The sequence below is a fragment of the Cinclus cinclus genome, chromosome 6 (genome assembly GCF_963662255.1).
Source record: "Cinclus cinclus chromosome 6, bCinCin1.1, whole genome shotgun sequence".
NCBI lineage: Eukaryota > Metazoa > Chordata > Aves > Passeriformes > Cinclidae > Cinclus > Cinclus cinclus.
The window spans coordinates 35,988,986-36,008,919 of NC_085051.1; the positions used below are offsets into that span (position 1 = coordinate 35,988,986).

A 19,934-nucleotide genomic window follows, 5' to 3' on the forward strand; every position below is an offset into this window, starting at 1 on the left:
TTGTTTTTAAAATTCCCAGTATTTGGAAAGACATATAGTTTCTGCATAAAGCTATCATATAGGAAATAATATGGAACAAGTTCCACCTTAGAAACTTTTCATTGCATTTTTAAATGATGCATACCTATATGATAAGATATATAAAAACAAGTTCTGGCAATGTATGCATTTCCATTCCTTCCCTACTCTCATACTGCTGTATTACACATGAGTGGACACTTTTAAGACTACACTTGTCAAATTACTATTTTAATTCTAAGGCTGTTTTTAAAGATTTCAGCAGGGTGCCCACTTACAAATAACAAACTTTTCAAGCTTTTTATTTATTTATTTATTTACTTATTTATTTATTTATTTATTGTACTAGAATGCAGCATCCTCAGATAGACTTCTCTCTCACAAGAGGTACATTTTGCAGGTTAGACTGTAAAACACTGTATTTTCAATGAAGTTAGAACATATGCAAAAATCCCAAACACTCCAAGAAACTGCCAGTCCCAGCCATACCCATATATTTTTATTCTGCAACATGTTGCTCCTGTAATACAAGAATAAAAGGAATAACTTGTTCTCAGGGGTGGAGGTGTAATTTTCAGTCAGAAATGAGTGTTATACCCCATGCTTCATTATATACATACTTCTAACATGACAACAGCTTTAAGGCACAGGTCAGAGATTTGGCCCGATTCTCTTAGCAGTTACCACTAGATGGAGCAGATTTTTGAGTAAGGATTCCCTCCGAGATACAGAGGGCACAGCTAATTTAGAGCATGGTTGCTCCATATTGTCTCTGTCCTGAAAAGTACCCTGTAGTTCTCTTTACAGCTGACAAAAACACTATGGTTCCTCAGTGCAGTCCATGAACTACTGTACAGCAAATGGTTTAAAGACAATAAAGATATTAAATACTTCAGCTGAGAGTTAGACCCATCCAACTACAGTGCATAGTTAATGGGTCAGAGGCCTAGACTGTTTTTGTTATTTTCTCCTGTAAAAAGTAAGTCAATCCCCAGATTTTTTGAAATTGTTCTTTAAATACAAACCTTGTACCCACAATCTGCCCAGGATCAGATTAATATATCTATAAGATATGCTTAGTTAAATCAATTAATTTGAATTATTTTAATGGTATATATGCAATTAGTTTAAGCTAAATTTACACCTTTGGGAATCTGGATTTAATGCAAAAGTAAAACAGGCATGGAAGAAAAGAAATTTTTCAACTACTTTGAAACATTGTCTAACTTCAAATTTCAACCAAAAATAGAGCAAAAGTGTCTATTTGCAACAGAGGTCTGTACAGGTATTAGAAGGGAAAAAATATCATGAACACTAGCTTTTTGAAACCACTGTGACTGTGCTACAGTTCATTAAACTTAAATAGAGGGAATAAAATTTGTTTTTATGAAAGGTGAAACTAATTTTTGCTGGCTGAATACGTGTTGGACAAAAACTTTAAAATGAGCCCCTAGTATTTTTAATGGATTTCTCCTTGTATGAAAATACATACCTTCATAGGCCTTTGGGGGCAATACTGCTAGTAGTTCATAAAGTTTCTGTCTGTAAACCGTTGATGGTGTTTTTAAAGAATTTCCATATGGTTTGTGTATTGAAGAAAGCCTTAAAATATAAAAAGCACATCAGAGATAGTAGAGACATAAAGTTTCATGTAACACCCCAGTTTCATTTGCACCACACTACCAAATGCTTTAAAAATCTATATACTAGAAGTATACATTCTGATTTGCATAACTAATAGCAAGAGAAAACCTATTTATTTCACATGTTCTCAAATAATATCCGTTGTCCATTTCCAAGAGTTAGTTTCATTTCATACTAGAAAAATAAACAAGCTTTCTATTTCCATTGATTGTACCTATATTTATGACAACAAACCTTTGTGAAGATTCTCTAAGTTAGAGCTCAAAACCCAAATGCATTAAATTGTGCTATATTCAAAAGGCAGAAGTTTAATAAAACCCTTTCCAGCTTAGATCTGAAATTAAATTAAAAAAAAATCCATATTGAAAAGACGTTTTTACAGCATATTTTTGAACTTAGTTTATTATTTAATAAAAAATAATGGCATTAAATCCAAATGTGAATATAAAAACTAACTTTAAAAAACCATTGCAAGAAAGTCTTCCTTAGATTTTTCATGACACTGGAATCTGCAAACACATAAACTGTAATTTTTGTCCCTTGAAAAGAAAGTTATTTAGAAAGTGTACTAATCAAATACAGATTACTCTTGCCTTTCAAATAACAGTTTAATACACACACTTACTGTGCCAATAAATCAACAGCGCTAGGGAGAGGAGGTAGAAGTCTCTGAACAACTTCATCCGTAAGAAGACCAGCACAGTGGGAAACAAAGCTTTTAACAGCTACAAAAGGAATTGGATTCCAATTTACTTAGTGTGAGATATGTTGAAGAAAAAAAAATCACTTTTACAAAGTAATTACGATACTACCTCACAAATAATGTATACAAGTAGAGATGAAAAGAGTCAGATGCACTTAGTGTCTTAGCTTGGACATTCATATCCTGACTTTTAATTGAATACATAAATGCAATTTATTTTTGCATTTTGTTATGAACTAAGTGATGGTATGTAACTTAACTTCATGATAATTTAATAATAATAACAAAAAAGAAAATAGGAGGATGATCAAGTGACCTACTGCTTACTTTACTAGTTTTCCATTAAAATTTACTTCAATTACTGTACTCCAGGAACCAATTAATATATATATATAATTTACAGAAAACTAAACTTGAGTTTAATTTCCAAAAGCACCTAGAGAATACACTGTATTAAATACTTATTTTCTAAATAAAAATATTTAAAGTCTAATTGTTTAGGTACTTCTGAAATGAAATTACTATTGAATTCCACACTTTGTGACGTATCTTAATAATGACATAGAGGGATGCTTACTATACCAGGGCACATATTTCTGGAAAGCAAAGTACCCTTCAGTACTCTAGAATACAAGATTGAAACACATTAAGTATTTGAAGATCACTGTGGCAATCTCTTGGAAACCCAAATTCACATTATTTCTTGATAAAAAATTGCAACCTACCAAAGAGCAGTCGCATTCAAAGTGCTCTTTCCTGGCTGAGAATTGTAACTACTACCTAATTGTAATTTTTACCCAAGTCCTTCCAATTTCACAAACATGTTTGAATGAATCACCAATTCTATTTTGTTTATAGTAAGTTACCTGGTAGGAAACAGAACCACTATTTCCCAAATACAATAGACTGTATAAACAACAGAACATACTCTGCTTTGGATCTTAAGTCATTATTGTGGTTTGCTTGCTAAACAAGAGAAGCAACCTTCCTGCTTATCATTTATTGCTTGAAAATCAACTGATTAGAAGAAGGAGAGGAAAAACTCCTGGGATTGTTTTTCTGGGAGGGGTTGTTTGTTTGGTTTTGTTATTGTTATGTTTGTTTGTTTTGCTGTTTTTTCCACAAAAATGAAACTTATCTTTATCTGTAAATATTGATATACAAGCATGTAAGTTGGGGAGTGAATATAGTCTTTACCATCCAATCTGAAAAAAAATCAAAATGAAGTGTCTTTGTTCTTTCAGACGGAAAATTAACTAAGAGCCCCATTATAAATATTCAGAGAAAGACAGTAAATCCTGCTTACCACTGAGGGCACCAGCACGACCTTCCAGTGTTACTTGCCAGGTAAATGCATCTCCTCGTGTCTTCTCTGTTTCTAGGTCTTTAGGAGATGATGGAAAAATGCATTTCCAGAGTAACAGCACTCGTGGCAGATGATGTTGGACAGCTGCAGGACCTGTAAATTTTGGCAGTTATCAGGCCAATGCAAGGATTAATAAAACTCAATTTTCTTTCCTTCTTTTTTTATTGTGTTCACAAAATCTTTACAGGAGTAAACAAAACCATTTGCTACTTTCCCAGCCTTCTCATATATAATTTCTCAAATATTTACTGTTTTGGTACTTCATTTTCATATATAACTACACACCCATTGACACATTTATTAGTATGTTACCAAACCAAGTACCATGTCTGTGGATCACCAGAATAAAAGAGATGTAAGGATAAATAGTGATGTTCAAAGAACCAAACATTTAGTTTAGGCTAATATGTTGAGTATAACAATGCAAGAAAAAAATGGTAGTTGTTGAGCAGAAGTAATACTCAAAACCATTAAAAGTATGATCAAAGCCAATAAAATACATTCTTCATCAGTAATTTACTGATCACAGTCAATAATCTGACCACCAATACATCTTAGAAAGTTCTTTAAGATTTCAAATGCCTGGCAAGATGGAAATACAAACGTTTAGCTCATTTTTTGCTGTGACAAATAATTTAAAATTCTTCATGACCACTAGGACATTGGGTTAGATTTATTATCTACGTTTAATTAAATGCCCACTCCAATCACGATTTTTCAGACATTGCTCCCAATGAACTAATAGCAAATTTGAAAGAAATAACATTTTTGTCTCAGAAAGTTTTTCTAAATACGCCAACCTTTGGGATTTTAAAAATTATTTTGCAGCAGTAAATTAGACAATACCTCAAACTAAAAGTCAGAGACAGAACACCAAATACCTTAATGTAGATTAAGAAAAAAATGTAGAAAGCTACTACCTAATGTCATGAGAGCAGCTATCAAGAGCCATCCAGCCTGCATTCGCTGAAGTGAAATGCGACTGTTCTGAGAAGCAGAACACAATAAATCCTCTGCTACTGTCATGATTACCTTCAAAGTAAGAGAAAAACAGAGCATCAAATTTTGGTTACTACCAATTTTTTCAATACTATTTGGTGTAAGACTTTATCTTATTCTCTCACTCCCGGAGGAAGAATGCCATCCTCCTCTTACACTATGGCAATAAACTCAGGCTCATGAAGTTGCAATTCCTGACTTCAATACTAGTCTGGGATGGCTTCAGCAGTTCTCTGGAGTACTAGGGAAGTTACTTTGCTGCTTTGTACCCTCTCTTTTATCAGTAGTAAAATGACAACTGATCGTTTCCACAGGAACACGAATTGGAAGGATAGAAGTGTTCTGATATTCTATTTATGTCACAATGTATGCATGACATCTATAAATTACAGCTCAGAAGAAGGGGTGAGAGTGGTAATTATCTTTTTATCCTTGTTTCAGAATAAAGTCTATCATTCTCTCTGACTGTTTTTCAAATCAAAAAAAGGTATGACTGACAAATTAATTAAAATAGCATAGTTACAATTAATCCTATTTTAGCTGCTCCAGAATAATTGCACGTGCCCACTATGTGCTAAATGCAAGGTGACTCCACTTGTCACCAAAAGGTACCTGCAACTTATGTGGAGGAACACCCTTGTGTCCATGCACAATTACCACAGTGTGGCTACAAATGCTATAAGCACTCCACATATAGTTTGCTTCAATTATGTTTCAAATATGCTAAAAAAATCTTACAGCTTCCATTACGTCCAGTCTCCAAAACAAACTGCTCTTAAGTCGGTATGCCAAGTAAGAAGTGTCATTATCAAAAGTATCATTAAAAAGCTTCAGTACAGAAAACATCCTTATATAATTTTTTTTCACACTTAAAATGTCACGAAAGGTTGCACATGAAAGTTTGTTTCATGAACGTTTGAGATGTTTACACTTCATAAACTTAATTTGAAGTGTTTTTTTCAATCTGAAAGTATTAGTTTCCCCCATTAGCTCCATAATGCTACCAGGTGGTTGTAAAAGAAGAAACGTATTTGTATAGATTCCTGATAGAGTTAATACATTTGATTCTAAAACAAAACAAGTACCTTTTAAAAATTATACTACTAAAAATCACTAAAAACTTAGTACACTTAAACTACCTGTAAAGCATACATACTAGAAAGGATGCAATTTAATGATTTCTGACAATTTTTCCTCTGTGTACTAGGAGGAATGCCTTATATTTGAAGGATTTTTGAAAACTGAATTATAAGCAGTAGGACTGAATGTTAAATATATATGAACTCACAAATTATTTTAATTTCTTTAAGTTCTACCTGCAACTCTAAATGACCTCTAAAAGAATAATCCATTAAATATAAAACAGCTTCTCTACAGATCACTGTTGTCTATGTTTGATATTTCCTTTTCAAAACTTCTCTATTTAACACTGGTCTCTTTCCACTCCTCAGAAGAGGAGCTAGTCTGGAATCTGGCAGTGTTCCTAGGAGAGAGCAGAAAAGGGCTTTTGTCAGCTGTTCTGTTCTTCTCCCAGCCACCTTAGTACAGAATACAGTGTTCCTCCCGTAATTTTTTGTGCCTTCCCATACCTCCTCCCTAGCCCTATTTCATGCTATTATATTCCTCTAAGATAAATATTTGTTAAGAATTAGGTTTCTCTGTTTAAACAGAAACTTCAGCTCTACTTAGGTGCATAGTATTTGAATGGCACTTCTTATCTATGTATATGGACAAACTACATTAATTTTGTTCTCTCTGCATGATCTTTCAGCAATCACAAGGAAAAGTTCATCAGTCAGGACTCTGAATGTCCAGAATATTCTTAATGTCCACTGACGCAGAAAGTTATTTTCAGAAGAAAGAATGTAAGTTTCTACATTATGCAAAAAACTAGCATGTACTGCTGACATCCGTGATCCACCATATTTTTCCAAACATGAGCAACTCCGTGGATAAAGTTCTCATTGATGGAAACAGCTCCTTCTCCCAGCCTTTATTTCTACAGCTATGTATCCTTAAACCTTCAGAGCACAGCATCATCTATCTGCTAGTGAGGAGATTGTCATCTTAGACTGAGCTAATGCAAGAAGATGATTTGTGCTATATTCTGTAAAACAAAAGTGTGTATCTGTTGGACTTGACCAAAGATTTTCAAGATAATACATAACTGCAGTTAGTGCTGTAAGCACTGACTAACCTGTATACTTGAGAGTCATTCCCAAGAAACAGGAATTTCAGCTCCTGATACATGTGAGAAAAACACATGCTTATTTGGGTCACAGTATGCTTCAAAGTCCTCTTCATGAGGAACCAAAGTATTTCATCAGTATCACTGGGTATTGTGATCATGTTACAAAGAAAACATGCAAATACCACTGCAAAAAATATAAGAACAGCCTATATGTAAAGTATTCAGCCCATACCTTCCCTTTTCCATGTGGAATTCCTAAAGGACAATGTTTTACTGCACCTAGCAAAGCAGCAACAGCAAAACTATAGCCAGTTACTGCTTCTGGGCAGGATTTCAATGCACTGAGACGTTCAACGCAACGATCCAACAGCAGGGACACATAAGAGGGCAGTGCTACTGCAATACAGCGCAAACACCAAGCTGCTGTCAGTCTAACTGAAATGCTGAGATGAAGAATGACAGAGATTACTGCTTCCAGAACGCCTGAAAAATAAAATCCATAAACACAGTTAAGAAAGAGGCAAGCATATTTTCAAACAAGTAAAAGTGTATACACAGAACTGGCAAACATAACACAATTTCTATACTTCTTTTGAAAAAGTACTATTGTTTTTTATTTTTAAGTAATTGTAACAAATTTAAATAATTAAGTTCTTTTTAGAAAAATTTATCCTGGATGAAAAGTAACATTATGGACAAAACCTAACATATTACACAGTTATCACCCAACATGCATAGAGAATATCTGTAAGCTTCCGTAAGGAAGCAGAAATCCATGCCATGGATGCAGCTAAATGAGAACAATAAAGGTACCCAGATCAATATAACTGCTTTATAATAAACATCATGAAGTGTTGGACCTTAAATACAACCCTTAAAGGAGTAAAATTTGATAAAGATGTTGGTTTTTCTTTTTAATTAACATGCAGGTTAGGAAAGATACAGTACTCTTTGGGCAATGTCTGAAATTTCTCTACAGCATGTAAAGCAGTCAACTTTGCTCCTCCCCCCTTTTTATATTTAAATATATTGGAAGAAGACAGGAAATAATACAAGAACTATGAAGGATCCTGGTTAGGAGATTGAGCACCAGAAGAATAGCCGTAAGAAATCAAAGAAGATCGCGGTGAACTAATTAATATAAATTTAATTTGCACTCTGGTTCACAAAATAATTCTGGGCTTGTACCTGTACTGGAGTCTTGCAGTAATGGTGCTGCTGTAGTTCCTAAGCCATGAATGAGACTTCCAAGCTCCTGAAGTGCGCACACAAGCACATGCTGACTCGCTGTTGCATCTGCTGTATTACTTTTTATTTCCAAGTTACTGTCACTCATTGCAGCATCTGATAACACAATACAAGAAAATCACCATGAAATCATTCCCAAAATCACACAAACAGATGGGAGAAAGGTTTTTTCCAAAGGAAATTGTTTATATTACTAAATGAGCTTTTACCATTACCATTTTTATGATTGTTTTCACAAAGGGTTACCTTCACTGAGACAAGTATATTTCTTTTACTGAAAGGATGGTGTAGTAATATCTGAGGTGAGGGCAAGAGTATGGATAAATGGAAAATAGCAAATTGCTTATCTTCACATGATGGGGAACAGTAGCTAGCGAGAACAGTGCTATCATCTGCCCCACCAAAAGTAACTTGAAGAAGACACATTTTGATATAACTTGCCAGATTTTACTGCATCATATTAAAAAGGAAAGGGAAGAAAAGAATGCAACCTTGCAAGAGCTAGCAAATGAGAAGACAGAGACACAGAATGAAGAGGGAGGGGAAAATACAACGTTTTTTGAAAGTTCATCTTTTGAGACACAAATTATGTCTGTTTAAGCACAAAATATTTAGGTATTTAAATCAGATACAACATGCAGCTGTACACCAGAGGACAACAGGTAATGACCAGGATACTCTTTCTTATCCTCCAGAAGGAGAATGGTGGAAGGTCAGAGGCTTTTTCTGGAAGCAGAATACCAGATGCTATCATGAAAGAGATCTGTTTTCTCCAGGAGAAACGCTTGTTTGTCATCTAGGAACAAATGCTTCTTTTTTGAACCTTCAGTAGTGTCAACTGCTCTGAACAGAAAGTCAGGATCTGACTAGATATGCATTATCTGCCAACCTAACCTACTTTACAATACTATCTGTATACTATTACTGCAATTACTTCATTTGTTAATGGCTAAAATTACATTTGCCAGGAATGAAGTGTTAAAAAAATCTGTATATACTTGCATGGGTATGCACGTACAAAAACACTGTCACACACAAGCAAATAGCTAGCTCAAGCTAAATCAAAGCAGTCCATCAAAAGCCCTCTACATTATCATGGTAATAAATCAGCACTATATATCCTATTTCTGCAGACTCTGGATTAGGTAGATGGACAATCACTAAAAAAGGAAAAACAAAGGTCCGAATCCATAATCTTGTTAGACCCATACCTACAACTTTCTTCAGTTTCCAGATGGCCTGACAAATCTCCTTGGCAGCTGCAATCTGAGCCTTTTCCCCAAGCAGGCCTCCTACTGTAGCTCGAAGGATGAATGAAACACAGCGGCGACAGCCGACAGCATCCATGGGACTCTGAACAGCCTTAGGGTGAGACTGAGACACAAGATCTAGAATATGGGATAGGAAGACAGAGAAGTTCCTTTCAAGCCATTGCGCTCCTAACGTAGAGACAAATACCACATATGCCTGAAAGAGATTTGAAAATAAACATATTTTAGAGCAAAATACCTGAAAGTTCACTGCTAACTATCCTACATACTTATTTCTTCAAATCTTCACATTGCCACAACTAGAACACTGAACTGAAATGATTTATACATTTATGCATCCATAAATCACGTACATTCTCACCTTTAGCTAACTGCAAACTTTGTGGATCTAAATACTGTTTTAATTTTTAAAAATAATTTAAATTACTTTAAAAGCTATTATGGGACCCTTCCAACTCTGTGTATCTAAAATATTTTTGGTGCTTGCTTCAGATAATATTCTGTGATTCTGCACTAGTAATTTTGCAGCCTGCTTTAAGTTATTTCAAGCTGCTTGCCCATGTAACTCATACCAGAGTATGAGAAATGGCAGTTTACCCTGCACAGGCATTTGTTATGTAAAACATTGTGTTTGGTCTCACTGAACAACAGCTTCCAGCTATTTAACATTCTGCACATGAAGCCCAAATTTAATGTATGAATGCATTTTAAGAACTACTATGTTACAAAACTATAACCCATAACCCAGAGAAAATTTGGTTATTAAAGGGTCTGAATCAGGGAATATTTGCAGCCCTCAAGCACTGTTCTTCAACCCAATGAATTTTAATAGTTTGCCTTGCAATGGAGGTACCATAAAAAGACTATGTTTGTCATCACAAAGAGAAAGAATGCACAATCACTTTACAAATCTAATCACCACAAGACCATTTATTTTGCCACATAATAAGCTCCCCTACAATTGCCGTTTATGTGCATATGTTGGATTTTTTAAATGAATAGATCAAGAAAACGGAATATAAAAAATGAGAATATGCAAATGTGCACACAAAATTCCTGATAAGAAAGTTCACAACTACTGCTTATATCAATCAATTTCTGTATTTGCCTCATACATAATTTGTCTTGTGTCTAACACTAACAACAAAATTACTCATGTAAAAGAAAGGGAACTATTGTAAACAAAATAATTACACTATTAGATCTTGTCAGCAGGTTATTGTTCTTCACAAATGCTACTTAGGGTTCATAATGCATCAGTACATTAACCTGGTTTTATAGATTTGAAACCTGAGGAAATTAATAGAAAGACTTGTAAAGTCTTTATCTGCCATGGCTTCATTTTAAACTCTGTCTTGAACTTGGCTTGAACAAATATAAAATCTTCCATATGTAAGAAGTCATCTTCAGAGCATTTCTTATTTTTAAATTCATAATAAGCTGCAACTCGTCAATTAATACATTTTATAACTGCATTATCTATTCACGAGCACTGATAAATCCACAATTTTTCAAGCTTTTTTTGTAGAAACATTGCACTATTTAAACTGTTCTGGTACAGTCTGAGTGCACCATCTAGCACAGGTACTACTGTGTTAACATAGACATGCATGAGAAAGGAGACAACTTCCAAAAACCAGCACAAATAGTCAAAAAATTGAACTGAGATATCTGATACATTCCTAATATGGAAAACTAATAAAACTACCATAAAACTACTCTGGCATGCATTTTCTAGGCAAATAGCTGTCAAGGAATTATTGTTCCCCAGCTTTTCTCTTCTCTCTGCCAAAAGTTAATGCTTCTACTCAGCATGACCTGACCACAGAAGACCATTTGTAGCACCTTCTAGCTGTTTTACTGCAATACTGGCAGCTTGAATCAGTAATTCAAACTAATTTAAAGATCTTTTGCACAGAAGTTGAAATGTACTGACAAACTGCCTTCCTGGCAAAGGTGGTTATCATACAGCTGTGGGACTGTAACATACTAAAATAATCACAATCATTAATGTTCATCATGACCTTCAGTCTTGTTTCCCATTTGAATATCTACAATTCAGCATGTTTACATTTAAGATAATATTTACAGGATATAGCCAACCTGATATCTGAAAAATTTATGCTGTTCTTACCAGCAGGCACTACATGGCCTGGCTTCAGTCCTGTTCAGTTTACAAGATTCTATGCTTTGAGCATTCTGGAACACAGCAAAACAGATGCTGGGCTTTTCCCACTAAATTCTGTTTTCCTTACTTTTCATGCACTTTCTTAAAGCAGAACCATCCTTTCAGAACTAGACTTGGGATTCCCTACACAGAAGGAAACTATTTCAAGTTCAAACATTTTTGTAACTTCTCCCCTTCATTTTCAAGGGTAAAGAAAGAAGTTTTAATTTAAAATTGAGGAATTCATTTATACTTCTCATTTGAAATTCATGTAATATGAACCTTTCACAAGTAGCACATATCTAATTTTAAAAATGTCAAACTCTCAGGTAAATAATAAACAACATCAGAATTTTTTTCTTTTCTTTCTAGAGTGACTCAAGACCTAAATCCTTATTTTCAAATCAATACATTTCATTACAAATACAAAAAAAATTAAAGAAGAGATATATATAGAGCAAAGCAATTATACAAATGTTTAGCAATCTCATAAAATCGTAACTGATGAAATCCAAACCTGGGTGACTCCAACTCTAACATGTCTGCTGACTGAACTGGTCCCTTTCAACATATCACCACTGGCTCGTAGAAATCCACAACTTCCACGCAGAAATCCAGTTCCCAATAGCTCCAACACATCTTCCAAAGAGATTCTGCGGAAGTTATGCTTGGTGGATGCTAAGAACAGATGCGCATCTTTAGAGGAATAGTTAAAAAATCTTGCTACTTTTTAGAAGTAGAATTTCAAATCTCTTAATTTTAGTAAAAATAATTTGGACAAACTCAGCTGCACAATCAAATCCAAATACTGTTTGAGCATAACTTCACAAAAGAAACTAGGACATTTTAGCTCTCAGTGCTCCACTGAAGCACAGTATTTCTCAAGTTTTTCTGCTTTAACTACCTTTAAGTAGTTTACACCATTACTTAATATGCATACTTACATTTACCCACCCTCACTATTTACCATCCATAGCTCCTCTGCAAAAAGGTCTGTAAGGTCTACTCCTACCACCCACAGCTTCATGAAAGCCCTGGTTCTTACATATTCCACCTTACCAGCAAAGATAACCTCTGTTTCAAACCGCACACAGGGCAGATCCCTCTCTGCTACACTTAGCCAGGTAAAGGCACAGCTACAGATTCTCTTAGAAAAAATGTCAAGTCACCTCAGCATTAAGAGAGGCCTCTAAAAGAGTGAGAAAAACAAAATATGCCTGCAATTGTTTAGGAAAATTATCTATCCCCAATTCCTATCCCAATGTTTTATTTCTTGATAGAAAGTTAATTTAAAATACATGCTGGGACATGTACGTGTAAACTTAGCACGATGACAGCACACTGTGCGAACTGACCTAAAACTTCCATTGTATTTTTCATTCTCTTTCAAGGATTCAAATGAGAAAAAGATAAGAGGATTTGAGATAAAGTTGTGCAGAAAAAAATTAAACAAAACCCCCTCAATATCTGCAGGTTATCAGACAAAATGCACAAGTTTCAGGACTACAAATTTCTTCATGCAATACTCCCTCCACCTCTCCCCCAACCCCTTCTAGTCCCTATCTAGCTTCTGCCCCACTTAGCTCTAACTTCTTTTTAACTAAAAATAACTAAAATAAGGACAAAACTCCTTGAAATAGCCAACCAAATAATTTATAAGCTTCTTATATAACCTTATCTCAGAGCCTTAGAAATAACAAGTACATTGCTTACATAGATTAAAGGAAACTAATGAGTCTATAAAGAGGTCAAAATATTTTTTTTTATTTTATTGAGAAAAGATAATCGCTCAATTTTTTTCTGTAACACAATAATTCTCTTCAAAAATTTCTGGGGAAAATACTTTGTAAACCAAGACTTCAAAGTCTACAACACAAATGCACAGCCTCAAGTATTTTGAAAGACAGTAGGTTGGGCTTAAAGGCATGTAATTTTGTCATTTGCTGGTTGTTGCACTAAAGATCTCTGTTGCCATTAAAAGCAGAATGGTCAGTCTGAATCACAAGTATCCTGTATCCTATTATATTTTGCATAGACTACAGTTAGATTATTTAGCTTGGGGCTTCTAAGACAAAAACCACTCAGTCTGAATCACACAAAGTATTGGAGATGGTAACTTTGTGCCAGGATGCTTCAGTTAATTCAAGTACTGTCTGTGGGAAAAACTGATACACAGTTGTTGCGTGAACAAAACCGCCTGCTAATTTCTGCTTCTCATCATATTTATACTGCTATCTGCTGACAATCCAGATGTTGTATAGATTAGTGCAGAAAAACAGCTTGAAGGTATCCTTAACCTTTTAGTTCGACAGAGAGACTGCCTCAAGTCTTAGCTATGTCTAAACTGCTTATATTAATAGTGCTTTTAAATTCCTGAAGTTACTAATTTATCTCCATACAACAATCTCATAGCAGAGGAAAAATTTTATTACTTTCCATTGTTCATTATTTTATAAAGATAGATAGATAGATAGACAGACAGACAGATAGATATACACAACCAAAACCACAGCACTTCACAGGAAAAAAATTAGAAGAAAGACCAAGCCAGAGATATGAACAGTTGGAAGAAGCTTTCAATGTGATTTTACTTCAGGCTTCAACAGAACTTGAGAGTTTCTTATCATCTGACAGATTTTTACAGATGAGGAATTAGCAAAAAAAGCACATACTTTACCTGTTATCTGCTTAGACATTAGAGCTCTAGCCAGTATTGTGCCTAAAAGTTTTGAAACTGCTAATCGTACATCATAATTGGAACCTTCAAAGGATTTAAAACATAAGGTAACAACACTATCCAGGTCTGTACTCCACATAAATACTGCTTCATTCTGAAGTTCAAGAAGACACTAGACAAAAAAAGGGAAATAAAAGTGTTTTGACATGGGAAACCACTCAGTAAACATTTTAGTTTGCTATATAATACACTGAGTTCTCCCTAACAAAACAAGCACCTTGCTTCATACTGAAATTACTTGAATTTTTTCTGCCACATTAATATCAAAGAAACACAGATAAGCAAACTATGTTTTTACTTCTGTGTTCATTAACCATTAAAAAGAATTTTATGTTTAGGGAGCTACTTAAAACAGCCATTGGAGCAGTTTACCTTTGCAGCAGCACAGCGGACAGCCATGGATCGATCTGTTAAACACGATCGGGCAGCTTTGTAAATATCTCTATGACAGGGGATAGCAGCAGCTCCTAAACCATTTAATATATTTTGCAAACTAAGCATGATTTCATAACGACCTTGAGACTGAAAAATGAACAAGAGAAATGTTAAAGTTTTGTAGCCCAAAGTTCTTTGGAAATACAAAACGCCAACTAGTGAAATAGGTAAAAAATGGCTGTGACTTTTAGAGATCTATTTATTCTGAAATAAGTTAAAGCACATAACTCACTCCAAAACTCTATAAGCAAACAAAAATAGTAATTCTATGTTCTATTGAAAAGCAGTAATTACAAGTAGAAAACCCAAAACATAAAGTATGAGCTATAGAAAAAAATGTTCTCATTAATAATGCAATTACATTTTCTAATTTATCAAGTATTTTCATGAAACCAGATAAAGAAAAGCTGTGATCCATGCTTTTATAATCATAATCCATTAACTCTAGTACTTCTTTAGAATTTAGATGCTGATTTTTATCTGACTTTTCACAACTATTTTTTTGTATTTTGGTATCATGCATTTTCTCTTATTCATTGGTCCAGCTACCAACAATAAAAATCCTTTTATTTTTCCAATCATTTTTTAAACATGCTGTTCCAATACCTCTGCATTCTTCATTGCTTTAAGCACATTCCCAACGGTGTCAGTAAAACTGTTTCCCAAAATTCTTCCCAATTTTTTGTATAAATAGCCCAAGCATACCACCGCAGCACTAAAACAAAAGCAAATCCAAAGATGCATGAAAATGGATGCACTAAGAGATGAAAGGGATTAAGACGACTGAAGTAATCAATGTGCAAACAGCAAAATAACTAATAACCAAAAATGGTTTATCAAAGCGTATCATCAAAAAGGAAAAAAAATTGTCTGTATGTGGCACATATCTTCTATAAGAAATGCAGATACAAGAGGTGCTAAAGTAACTTGAATAATACAGGAAATCAGCTTATACAATCTTCCAGTACATTTTACAAGAGGAATACAATTTTCATATCCACCTTTGAACCTTAACATTAAATTCTTACTAAGCATGCTCTGTGTCATGCTGCAGCAGATGATGCCAGAAGTAGTCTGGGACAGGTTTCTTTACTACTTGATGGTTGACAGTAGTCAGATGGTCTAGTAATTACAATTCTGTCATTTATCTATCACAGTACATAATACGGAAATACCTTGAAGGAAATAAAACTATAAACATATATCCTTTTCACTGTAGACAGATTCTGAATTTAACTTTCAAGTGAAATACCTGACAACAGGAGTCTCTGCTCATTGGCCTTTAGAAAGAGGTGCCTAATGAAAGAGCATTCTCCTTTGAATAATTAGTTAATGAAAACACTTTGGTTTTATATTGACAGACGTATAACTAAATCAACTAATTTCTTAAATACAGGGACAAAAAGAATTCTGTATTTAATCAGCTTTCAACTTTTTTCCAGACCTATTTAAATATGTAGACATTACTCAGCATCCTCTTCAACAGAACATTTTGCTTGTTCCGCAACTGAAGTCAAGTTCCACATATATAATTTTAAACTGTCATACTGAATATATTCTAAATCTAAAAATAAATTTAATATTTACAGTAATTCTCTAAATGCACAGTAAGAAAAACAAACCTAGTATCCTTTATCTCTTATCATACTACAATATTACTTTATTAAATACTCGGTTTTTGTTATTGCTTTTATCCAACTCAGTACACACCATCAGTTTGGATTTAAATTTTGTTTATGGTGTGCCTGGGCATAAAACCACAATTTTCCAACTTCCCTTCTAAACTGAGCATCTGATGGTCACAGGCACTCTCAATAAAGCAATAAGTTGCCTTCATGCTACATGACCTGTTTATCTGATTTGGGAGAGGATTCATCTGATGCCAAGTTTTAGTAGCAGATGAGCACCTAACTAAGGCTGTGTTCAAAATGCTTGCCTTAAATATTTTCATCTTCCAACTACATGAAAGAAAAAACATGATAATCTATGAGATAAAAGACCGATTCACTGGAATCTGTATTTAAAGGAGTTCCCAGGTGTATCAACATATTGTGAACACTGCCAGTGAAGTGTTGCTATGAGACAACATGGGCATGCATGCTAAATATGGACAGATGGCAAAGACAACACCTTAATCAAGGTCAAAACAAAACAATAAAAAGCAGTTTTTCTACACTGAACACCAAGTATTTCATATATTTGCAGCCTAGGAGGAAAGAATTTACACAACACACAGTTCTGTAGTTCCAATTATTTTATGTAGCCTCTTGCCTCCGTGTCAATTCTACCAGAAATCCCTTAAACCAAAACTTGATTGAAGAAAATAATATTTTACAATTACCTTTTTCTCCATCTCTTTCTTCTTCTCCTTACCACTGCTTACATACATTCTGTACATTGCCACCTCTCTCTCCCCTCTAGCTACTACTCTGCACTCTGGCCTTGCTTATCTCCCATTTCTGCTTTACTGCTAACAGCCTCCCCCATCTCTCCTCGCTGTGCTGACATCATCCCACTTCCTCCACTGTAGCTCACCACAGCTGAAGCAAGACCTGCAGAGCTCTGTCCCACACTACAACTCAACCCTAATGTTAAAGCTTTTCACTGTTAAGAATGTAGCAGAGCAGTAATTTACTTTCTAAGACTAATACCATTTACAGCAAACTTATTTTTAACTCAAAAGACTGCACAAGAGGTCAACTGGAAGAAGAAGGAAACAAAAAAACGGTATTAGAAAATACAACTGACTCATTGCAAAATCCATTTTCAGGAATCTTTATTTGTGTTGTCAGAAACTGTTTAGTATGCGCAGTAAAGGAGGAAGAGAGATCCTGCTTTGCTTTCAATTCTGTATCATTAATGCACAAGGATGTTTTACTATCTCATCCTTACTACCTTAATCTTTATTTTTTTTCACTACAGTGAGAGATGTGCATAATTTCAGGAATGAAGGTTATTCATAACATTTCTGCACATAAAGATTTGGCTTCACTTCCTGAATTAACAGTTCATGTTTCTCTGCTCTGTTGGTTAGGCTTTTGGTATTTAGTTACAAACATTTCAGATGTTTTTAACTATATCTGATTTCCCAGCTGAATTAAGAAATGTACTCAGCAACTGTCTTTTATACCTGGAGTAGTACTTGTCTGTTTTACTGCTCTCCTCAGCACTATTATTACCTCTTCCTTGTTTTTGAAGAACCTGCCCTCTCATAACTCTGTTATCCATTGTTGGTATTCCCCCTGGCCTGATTTTCAATTGTCTGGCTGGAGACCACCAAGTGTCTTTTGGCTCCTGATGCACATATACAAGATGGATTGCCAGCACAATCCTTGTTTTATTACATATTTTGTGGCAGTGAACTCAGACGCATCTCACCACTTAAACCTGCCTTGCTATTACTGGATTTGAAGCTTGAGGGTAAAAACACACTTACAGTTTTGTAGGCAGATAACTTGGTGAGTCATCTTTACTCCGAATGAGTTCATTGCATTTGTCAATTGTTTGGTAAACAGAAAAAGTGTCTCCAGTGCTATAAAGTACGGCTAAATTCTTAGCAAGAAGCCGTCTGGTAGGAGGTCCCGGTGAATTATTTAATAAAGAAGTCAATTGTTCAACCAATTTCTTCTGGTTTTCCCTTATATCAGCCTGGAAATAGAATAAGTATCCAGTTAAAGTTCAGTTAAATTTAAAAGCCAGTTACAGGTAATTAATATAAATTATTTTTACTTTTCATTATTACCATTCTGATAATGACATTCTCAACTACAAATGAACACTTCATTGCATTTTTATACTTAAAGAAAAGATATTTCAAGTACATTACTATTTTTTACAACACATTTTTAGAGCACAATTATTGCTAGCAGCATTTCAAGTGTATGTTCCCTGTGGCCTATACTTCCATCTTTCTCACACAAAGCTGTTTTTTCCCTTTTTTATGCCTGCTTTCAAAAAAAAGAATTCATATATATATATATATGCATAAGTTTCATAAATATGTAAGTTTAGTAGCAAAGAAGAACTTCAAAGAAGCCGAGTTTCAAGAATTTAAGCATTGGAAGAGAAAGAACTTCCTTTAAAACAATTATCCAGTCTTATATAAATTTTTAAATACTCTTAAAGAAAAAAAAACTGGCACTGTTTTTCATTTACATATTTTCACAAATAGCAACCCTTAAATAGCATTATTTTGGTTTAGTTTACTCTTACATATCTACCTAACCTATTTAATATACACTGAACAGTGAATCAAAAACTAGAGAGTTGGCTGGAAACAGACCTTTTATCATTGGACTGGGAAAATTCAAAGAAAATTACAAAGAGCTAGATGTTACATTCCTGCTTGGTAGAGAAGCATCAAATAATTGTGCAACATTAGGGGGGAGCATTACTGATATTATTTATAATGGGGCTGCAAAATCTTGCAGTAATAATAGGAGTTAAAAATCATTAAAATTCCTTTAATTGGACAAGTAGGTCTGTCACTAAAAGGGCTGTGACCAAAAACTTATAACATTTAGAAAGCTGCTGCTAATACTGAATATGCTTTTGCTCCTTGTACATACAACACATGAGGCAAATAACATTGCATGCTACTCTTTGATTTCAAACAAAGTAATAAAAAGACAGGCTTTTCTTCTCAAGTCTCATTACACTTACTTTGCTAGTTACTGGTAAAAGCTTTTCCAAAAACTGCAACCATTCAAAAATGAACTCTGTTTTTTGAAATTCACCAAGCTGGTTATATGCTTCTTCATTAAGTAGCAAGCTGTGAGCTAACTCCATTCCTTTAATTCTTCCTCAAATCTCTCAACAGTGTGGAATGAAAAAAAAATCCAGTGAACTACCAAAACTGCATTAATCACTTTTCTTCCTCATTGATATCTGGCAAATAAGAAGTTTGAACACCTAAACAAAAAGAGTTAATAAAAAATCAACAATCACATATAATATTCATGCTTGACTTACTAGAATGAAAATTTCAAAGGAAAGCCTAATATAAAAAGGAAATTACAGTAGTTTTATTTAGATGTCCTTAGTAATACCAAATGCTTTTGAAAATGAGATAATAGTATTACTGTAATATGCCAGTTGAAGTTAAATATACTTCTGAATATATCAGGACTGATTTTCCCTCACCTTGTTTAGCATG

At 34.3% G+C, this 19,934-nt stretch overlaps 1 protein-coding gene across 1 annotated transcript in view; it reads right to left on the reverse strand.

The window, feature by feature from the left end:
- HEATR5A (HEAT repeat containing 5A) overlaps nucleotides 1–19,567 on the reverse strand; it is a 52,671-nt gene extending 33,104 nt beyond the window's left edge. The window contains exons 1-13 of the mRNA XM_062494344.1: nucleotides 19,442–19,567; nucleotides 18,216–18,427; nucleotides 15,386–15,494; nucleotides 14,717–14,866; nucleotides 14,285–14,456; nucleotides 12,125–12,285; nucleotides 9,381–9,636; nucleotides 8,110–8,265; nucleotides 7,154–7,404; nucleotides 4,652–4,763; nucleotides 3,672–3,824; nucleotides 2,288–2,387; nucleotides 1,511–1,620 (exon numbers count right to left, since the gene is read on the reverse strand). Of these exons, the coding sequence (XP_062350328.1) occupies nucleotides 1,511–1,620; nucleotides 2,288–2,387; nucleotides 3,672–3,824; nucleotides 4,652–4,763; nucleotides 7,154–7,404; nucleotides 8,110–8,265; nucleotides 9,381–9,636; nucleotides 12,125–12,285; nucleotides 14,285–14,456; nucleotides 14,717–14,866; nucleotides 15,386–15,494; nucleotides 18,216–18,427; nucleotides 19,442–19,567 (2,068 nt within the window). The remainder of the gene's footprint in view (nucleotides 1–1,510; nucleotides 1,621–2,287; nucleotides 2,388–3,671; nucleotides 3,825–4,651; nucleotides 4,764–7,153; nucleotides 7,405–8,109; nucleotides 8,266–9,380; nucleotides 9,637–12,124; nucleotides 12,286–14,284; nucleotides 14,457–14,716; nucleotides 14,867–15,385; nucleotides 15,495–18,215; nucleotides 18,428–19,441) is intronic.
- Nucleotides 19,568–19,934: the final 367 nt, after the last annotated feature.